This window comes from Scatophagus argus, chromosome 15, assembly GCF_020382885.2.
Source record: "Scatophagus argus isolate fScaArg1 chromosome 15, fScaArg1.pri, whole genome shotgun sequence".
NCBI lineage: Eukaryota > Metazoa > Chordata > Actinopteri > Scatophagidae > Scatophagus > Scatophagus argus.
The window spans coordinates 2,244,378-2,253,184 of NC_058507.1; the positions used below are offsets into that span (position 1 = coordinate 2,244,378).

At 43.1% G+C, this 8,807-nt stretch overlaps 1 protein-coding gene across 2 annotated transcripts; it reads right to left on the bottom strand.

The window, feature by feature from the left end:
- Positions 1-656: 656 nt before the first annotated feature.
- eif5 (eukaryotic translation initiation factor 5) lies at positions 657-8,726 on the bottom strand. Of its 2 annotated transcripts, XM_046412396.1 has the most exons (12): positions 8,605-8,726; positions 7,724-7,948; positions 6,237-6,516; positions 5,955-6,036; positions 5,503-5,675; positions 5,278-5,389; positions 5,018-5,148; positions 3,831-3,992; positions 3,160-3,321; positions 2,823-2,987; positions 2,083-2,223; positions 657-1,154 (listed from the first exon to the last, which is right to left on the bottom strand). In XM_046412396.1, exons 3-12 carry the CDS (start codon positions 6,306-6,308, stop codon positions 1,056-1,058), a joined length of 1,299 nt encoding a protein of 432 aa, XP_046268352.1. In that variant the 5' UTR covers positions 6,309-6,516; positions 7,724-7,948; positions 8,605-8,726; the 3' UTR covers positions 657-1,055. The 2 variants fall into 2 exon arrangements, with proteins under 2 accessions (XP_046268352.1, XP_046268353.1); XM_046412397.1 differs by lacking the exons at positions 7,724-7,948; positions 8,605-8,726 and adding an exon at positions 7,434-7,622.
- Between the last annotated feature and the right edge of the window lie 81 nt (positions 8,727-8,807).

Sequence of the window (8,807 nt, forward strand, 5' to 3'; positions counted from 1 at the left end):
TACTTTAAAGGTCTGAATATTTCCTCCAGCGCTGCTTAAACATTTGCACATCAGCAAAGCTTTTGTTCACACAAGCCTTCTTGTTTGCACTCGTCTCCATAAAGAAAAGAATTGAAGCCCGCTTTCAAAATGACTCACATTTCAGAACTTTTCTTTCATTATTGAAACTCAGGACGGCATCGCACGTCACTTCTGATGCTGTCTGGATGTCATGTTCCTGCTTGACTTCCATTTTATGTCCAGCTTTAGCACAATAAATTCAATTTCTCAACTTTTTATCCTGAAATATGACATGATTTAAAAGTCTTACTGCTTTTTGACATGACAACCTACAATTCTGTCAACCACCGGCTGGTTTAAAGGTTTCAAGAGGTGGTTTGAAAGCTGCCTTCAACTACTAATTAAACAATGTTTTTTCATGACAGGCTAACAAAATGAAATGCGAATCAGACTGGCCTGTTGTTCGATTAATTCCACCCATTTGGTAAACAGAGACCGTTTTCATTATTAGTCAATCATGAAGTTCAGAAGGTAAAACAGCCATCACAGAAGTCAAAACTATTCAGATTGCAGACGTTCCCAAACACGAGTCGTCGCTGCAGACGCTCAAAGTCGCCCATTCATCACCACAGACAGCGACCACACAAACACTCAAGTGTGGTGGATAGTAAAACATTCATTCTTTATTGACTGGAAAAATATAAGGACCAAAAAGAACAAAAAAAAACAAAAAACAAAATAATTGTGCAGTCAAAGCTTCCCCCAAACACCCGTGATTAAAATCCCCCGAAGCGACTTAATTTCATCAACTGACTACGTCTCAGAATTACAGAGTTAATGTGCAGCGAGTAAAGCGCTATGTTAAGTCATGCCACAAAGCAGAGGAGGGCCGTGGGTGGAGGAGGGGGGCGGGGGGTGGAGTAAGTAAAGGAGGGCGAGGCCAGCCGTTTAGGTCGTACAGGGCATCGCGAATCAAAGCCACAACACAACAAAAGCATCAGCATCATTATCATCATCATCATCATCATCCTCCTCCTCCTCCTCCTCCGAGTCTCTCAGATCGCATCAATGTCAATGTCGTCCTCTTCTTTCTCAGGCGTGTCTGGTTTCACCGTCTCCATTTTGAGCTCGCGGGCGGAGGACGAGTACACCACCTGAGGACAGACAACAACACTTCCTGTTAGCCACAGCTTTGAGACTGCAGCTGGATCCTGTGTCTTCAGTGCTGACGTGACCTGCAGGTTTTGGTACCGACACCAGAACCACGAGTACGCTGTTCCTCAAAACCCTTTATGACATTTACAAAAAGAACTCCAAGTTCTGAATCGTTTAAACAGACGCAGCTGTACCGCGAGTCGGATTTACTTACTCCTTTGATCAAAAGAATAAGATGAGGACTTTCAGTACTTGTTTTCACGCTGCAGTTGGTACCAAAAAAAAAAACAAAAAACAGCCTCCGGACACGAGTTAACACTCTGCTCCCACTAATAATTTATGACAGTTCAATTACCTGGTCAAAAATTGATCACATCCACTCCAGAATTCATGAATGTACAAATACTGTGGATTTCACAAGTTTGACTGCAAGCCCAGTCTCACACAGCTGGTGTGTCAGAGTCCCACGCACGAGCGCGCACACGCACGCACGAGCGCACACACACACACACACACACACACACACACACACACACACACTAAATCTGGATTTGGCGAGTGTGGAACTCAAGCGAGTCGCTTCTTGGCCTCCATATTTTCAGCACAAAGTAGATTTTTCTAATTAAGATGAAACCTCTGAAAGTCACGTTCATTTTGCAGATGAAGACTCCTCGTTTGTCTGGTGGAGAACTTTTGTATTTCTGCTGCTTTGCGGACAAATCGTTTATTATTTCAGCATAACTGGAAGAGCAGTTTCTCATCTGCCGTTAGAGCCGTTCATTACTGGAACGTCACCACTAACAGGACTGTTGATGTGAAACGGAAGCTTTGTGGTTACATTTGCATGTAAGCAAATGCAAATTACACAGAGTGTTCTGTTAAGTGGCCACGTCAGACAAACCAGAGTGTCCCACATCTGTCGCTCACCTCGACGTTCTCATCTTCCTCCTCCTCTTCTTCCTCGCTGCCCTCGCTCTCCTCCTCTGCCTCCTTCAGCCATTTGACAAAAGGAGCAGCCTTGGCGTGGATCTCTTTGGCGAGTTCCTTGGAGACGTACTTCTTAGAAACCTGGTGGACGCAAACGAAGTCGGCCAGATTAAACACAATCACAATCCAATTTAGTGTCGCACTGTAAATTAACAACAAAAGATGATCCACATTAGGGGTGGAGCAGATTTAAAGTCATTTTACTTTGTGCTTTCTTTCAGATCTAATGCTTAATTACAGGCACCTTCATCTGCGCTCCATCTACACAAGAAAATATTTCATAATGTGGCAATAACTAACAGTTATTATGAGGACATTTAAGTCTTCTAGCGATTTTAATCTACAGAAAATTTCAAGGCACACAGGAACAGGTGACAAATGTTTTTCGGAAGCCAGAGCCAATATCTGATATTTTCTCACATACATTAGCATTAAATGTGCAAAACTGGTTGCTACTTTAATAGCAATTTAAATCTTTGACACCCAGAAGCACTAAAACTAAAGCAGACCTGATCTGAACATTTATATTTAAAAGCTATCAGCTAAGTTTTCCTGGTTGAAATAAACATCCACGTTCAGCATTAATTCTTTCACTTTTCCCTCTCCGGGATCACAAAGCGCAGCGCTGCGACCGCTGGGTGAATCTAATATGGGATCAAAGCGTGGGGATTTGTGCCCACCTTCTCCGCCCAGGCGAATATGACGTCCTCCTCCAGCAGGTCTGCATCGTACAGGTCTTTGAGGATGATGGGAACCCGAGACAGCAGCTGGACCTGATGCAGCTTCACCACACACTCAAAACCTCCCAACAGATACTTCTGGGCTTTCTTGTTGTTGTGGCAGAACTGAGGGAAACATTCAACCAGAAAACATGAGCCAAATACCCAACACTCATGAAGGGACACGATTCAGCTCAGGGGGAAAAGGTCATCTACACCAATGTTCAGCGGTGCAGGAGCGATGGACATCAGCATCATCCTCAACGTTTAAAAACAAGTCAGGCATCAGTCGACTTACTCGCAGGAAGTGGCGTTTGTACTTCTTGATCTGCTCGCGGATGTTCTCGTTGAAGAGCAGCTCGCTGAGGATGAGGGGACCCATGGCCTTCACATCCAGACGCTCCGCCTCCGCCAAGATCTCCTTATCAGCTCCGTCGATGGCTCCACTCTCCTTCCTTTGCTGGAAGTGGAAGGCAGTCAAGTGAGCAGGTGGACACACAAATCGAGATGCAAGAGTCACCTGGACGAGTTCTGGACTGAAACGTGTGTGAGCAACAGAATTTATCTCCACAGTAGAGTTATCAATGATGCTTAAGATCACTTTTCTCCTTCCAGATATTTTTTCTTAAATGTTTAAAAGATCAGTCAGTTTATCAACTGAAGATCAAATTTAAGATCCCAAAGTTATCACTTTCGACATAAAAATATCAAACACTGTCGGTTACTGTTTCATCAATGTTAAGAAATCAAATTGGAGCTCATGAATGTTATACTTCAAGTCCCCCCACACTTTGACTCCAATAAGTCCTGCACAGGGAAGTCGTTTATATTTTTACAGAATGAGGAACTTTTTCGCTTAACTAATGAGAACAACTGACTTGTCAAGAACCCTGAAACTTAGCAAAACTTTATGGCTGCATCAACATCAGATGTACTGTGAACAGGAAGTCTCTGTCAGGGGAAACTCACTTTGACAAAGTTGTAGAACAAGTTGACCCTCTCCTCGAGGGGTTTCTCCAGGTCTTCGCTGAGCGTGAGGTTCTTGGCGTGGTCACTGATCTCCTCCATTCGCCGCCTCTGCGCCTCCTCCGTCGTCTCCTCTGCCCAGTCCTCATCGTCGTCGTCTCCATCCTGAAACAGACACACACACACACACACACACACACACAGGTCAGACAAAGCGAAAGGCTGGCAGTGACGAAAAACACTTTCACAGTTTTTTACTGCAGCTCATACAAAAAGGCTAAAAACCGAACTGAGACGATTGATTCACAGACAGATGACTGTCCACAGGTTTATGTCCACCCCACAAGGAGACACCACGTGGTGGCTCAGCATACTGGTGGTTCCTTCCACTTTATAAATAGAGGCCTGGGCAGGAGGCTCCTCCTCTTCACCTTGATGGAGTGTTTGCTGTGTGTCTTTCGAATAATCTTCGATGCAAGTAGAAATGAAAATGGCTATGAGTAATCTTTAAATGATGCGATTAACATTAATGACAAAAATCATGAAGTGCGTGTGTCGCTAATCATCATTTAAATTATTTATGGAACTTTGACATGATATAAAGGCTAGATTTATGATTTGTTTGGGCGAGATATTTTTATTTGTTTCCTTCAACATCAACACTGGTGTCATTCTGACTCAATAAACTGAACTAATCACAACCCTCATTTCCTGGTGGTTTGTGGCTCCAGGCAGAACCTTAGAACCTCATCACCTTGTCTGTTCGAGCTGACCAAACCTGTTTGTTTAAAGGTTAAAACTCAGAATCTCACCTTTATTATTTGAAGAGTGAGCGGAACAAAAAATATTTGAATGGAGTTCGTTCAAACTACTCGCACTGATGAAACGTCAGTATGAAAGATAAAGCGTGTGCCGTCAACTACTAGTTTTTAAAACCTAAAACAACACCATGCAAACTAAATAAGAATCAAAAGCAGTGCTGGTTTGTGCAATAAGGAGTTCAGTCAGTTGCTCACTGGAGCGTTGAACTCATGTGTCCAACTGTTATCATGTATTTGCTGTTGAGAAAATCCCACATCTGGTGACGTCTGACTCTCACACCAGTGGAAATGAAGCTCCTGAAGAGACTCTCTGATTGGCTGAACTGGATCAAAAGCCCAGCACGACATCTGATGAAGGGGGAAACTCACCACAGCCTCAGGAGCATTGAAGTTGTCTTGGTTCCCAGCCTCTCCGCTGCCAGAGCCGTTCTCCTTGTCCTTCTTGCGGTTTTTCTTCTCCTTCTCTTTCTTCACAGATGCGGATCCACTGTCAGTGCTCTCTGTTACGAAGAAGCAAAGTGGTTACAATCAAACACGCATCAGTGCCAGTTCCTATCAGGTTGGAGCCCAGAGGGATCTGGCCCTTCCACTGCCACACTCTGAATATCAGAGAGCGCAAATATTCTCACCTGGTGGGTTTTTGAGGATGAACGTGCAGAGTTTGTGTCTGGTGTCTAGCATGCCGCGGTATCCACAGGCCTTACAGGAAGTGCCAATGGTTTGTTTCTTGGGGTTGACATGCTGTTAAAAGAGAAAAATCAGGTTGGATCTTAAAAACTACTCGTTCAAGTCCAACAAACTAATAATTCTTAAACATCCTAGAACCTGTTCTACAGATGCTGCAAAATATTTACCAAATCAGTTTCAGGGTTGTCACACTCGGTACACAGCACAAATTTTCTGATGAACCCATCAAGCATGTCCTGCAACTTGTTCGCCTCGTGGGATCCGTTGACGATGTAACGGTCATTTTTGGTATCAAACTGGGTCTGAGCGCCGAGTTCACAACCAAAAAACTTGGTCGGGTCTGTGGAGAAGATCAGGAATGACCTCAGATGTCAAAATGAAATGAAAGCATAAACTGGCCACAACTTAGCCCCCATCTGTGGACACGGATTGAAAACAAATGCCATTTATTTTTTAAAAGTACCAATAAGTTTGTTTGTTTTTTTCATTTTAATTCCTGGAAAATATCAGCCTTTTCACATAATCCTTTAGACCAACCTACAGGGTTTGATCTAATAGCAGCCAAGTGGCGGGAAGAGGACAAACAGAGAATGATGCTGCACATGGTGTTACTACTTACATGTTGGAGGCCTGTTCAGTGCCTTTGCAACATCAACCATGTTGACAATGACCGTCTTGATTCCATTCCCTTTGCCTTCAACCTGGGTGAGATGCAGACAGACGAAAACACACACAAAACAGACCATCAACACCCAAACTGTTAGAGGGAGAAATCTCCTTTCAGAAGTTTGCATCAAAATGTTTTATCAGAAAACATTGATTTAAACTTTGCTGGTCTTTTCCACTTGTGCAATAACTTTTCAAAACACAAACTGACAAAGCGATGTCGGCGAATCGTTACCTTGGCAATCAGACGGGGCATCTTGTAGCGATAGAACTGGTCTGACACGCTGCGGTTGACGTTGACAGACATTTTGGCTTGATGTTAGCACTATCAGTAAGATAAAAGGATCTTGGTTGGGGATTTTTCGGGATCTTCTGTCTGGAAAAGAGGGGATGACATAAACGACTGCAAGCGTGCTCGGTCTCTGACATGAAAAACGCTGTGCCGCTGTGGCCGCAAGCTCCTTGCTTGAAGGCTAGATTTCCACCACACAGGTTCCAACGGCTGCGCAACAGCTCTGAAAGAGGGGAGGGACAGAAATCAATAATTAATAATACATTTTAAAAAAAAAATCATTCAACAGCAACTCTGTGTGTGAACTCTAGGAAATATAGATTAACATAATTAAAAGTTTTAGTCAATTCTTAAACCACGTAACATGCACTGATGCCAAAGTGGTACATATGAAGTTGTGTTGCAACATTTCATTCATCTGTGCCAGCACTCAGAAAGAAATTTATAAGACTAATGTTTTCATTGTTGTCTGAGAGTTACAGACCAAGCAACTGAAGAAATAAGCACATACGACACAATTAATGACAATAATCGCTGGTTGCAGATCCGATTATGTAATTTGTTCTGTAATTAACAGTGGTTTTGAACTACTGGTGGCCCACAATTCACAAGAGGATAATAACCGATTCCTGTGGTGAATAATGACAGTTGAATGACTATTTAGACAGACTAGACTGAATTATGACTCAAGTTTGCAAAACCAGAAGGTCAGTCAACAGAGAAACTCTTATACAAATATTTCTCAACATTTGACAAGTTTGAGCATAAATAACTGCATTGACAGCTGGATTAAAATATGAAAAGGCTGAGTCAAAAGCCTCTGCATTCAAGCAATACTGCTGACAAAACTGAATCCAACAAATATCCATGTGATCCAACAGTGAGCAAGCATGGCAGATTAAAATAAAACCCAGCAACTAAACTGGATGCTTTTGTGGCTATATACGTACAAAAATTGTTTTGTGAAAGCCCTTTGTGTGACATGAGGGCCTCTGGCTTTAGTCACATAAGGCCTTCTCTTGTTATTAGGTCAAAAACAGGAGGCCTAACAGCTGCCACACCGCTCTCCCCAACAACCACCAAGTCTCTAATAGTTATTTTCTCAGCCATGTCAGCGTGATTCGATATAAAATGACTCACAACCGGTGTGACTGTGTCCAGGGTTAAGGCGTTTCAGAAGGGCAGAGGTCGAGTCTATTTCAGAAGGAGGCTAGCTAGCTCCGCTGCCTGCTTGGTGCAGAGTGCGTCATACAGTCACTGCACACGAGTGGGGCGCCTGGGAGACGCCATTTTGATACCGAGGAACAGAAATCATCTAATATTGCACAATACCGCTTACTATCGCCTTAATAACTCAGAGAAGACACAACCACATATCACATATGTCGCCAAACATTTAAAAGTGATCATCGATAGTTCACACCACTTACCGTTTTCGCAAAACAAAGACATAAACACAATGCTGATCGTCCAAGAGCCGCAGTGAACGGTGGTCGATAGCTGGTGCTGGTGTTGTATTGATTGCAGCAGGGTTCTTAATGATTTTTTGGCTCTCGAAGATGCACAGTTAAACACCCCAAAGCGTCCGAACGGTGCAAGTGCCAAGCTCAGCGACAGAAGAGCGTTTATCTGGAACGTCCTCGGGGTTTGGGGACCTTTGGGAGATGAAGCGTAACGTTGTTATTCATACAAACTGCGCACTAAAACGCTAACGTTAGCAACATCAGTTGTGACAGCCGTTGTCGTTCATTGGGTGGGCGGCACAACTGTCACGTACAATGGAATTGTTGTAAGAACTAACGCTAACAAAACCAGAATATTTCTCAAACGTTCCGTTATGTCAATGAGTTTTAACGTTATGTAACGCAAAGCTAACTGTGTAACGACAGCCTGCTAACTGGCTAAAGATAGCATTACACGTGTCTCGTAAGCAGATTTTCCCAAATTTTGACAAATTAATTGGAGTATAAGTTGGTAAGAGTGTGGTTAATCACAAAGTGATGAAGGTAAATTCTACGTCTCAATACAGAAGCGCCGTCAGTCAAGTCCGTTACAAAAACAGTCGCCCGTAACATTAGAACTCCAGGAAATAGTCATAGCCCAATGCTAAAGCGAAGCCAAGTAACGTCCCGCAGCTAATGCAGTTACTAGCCAAGCTCCGTCGACGCGATCGAGTAAGGATCATTTGATTAAGTAGTAGTCTTAACGATGGATATGTAGCTAATTTTTCTGTTTGGAATTTCGACCATCACTTTGCAATCCACGTCACGATGAGTCGAGTAAAATGTGGCGAAATTATTTCGCACCTTACCTCTCGAATGTTCTGCGAAATACTGCTACTCACGTCGCTTTTACTGACAAGTGTCAAGCTAACAGATACAACAAAGTTAGAAACGTCCGGTGGTAGCATCATTTTAAAGTAAACGTCCGCTTTCCTCGTATTTGTAAATGTGGCACATAATATACAAGGTACAAAATGTGAGAGTTTTCTGTGGTAGATTTACAAGATGTTTT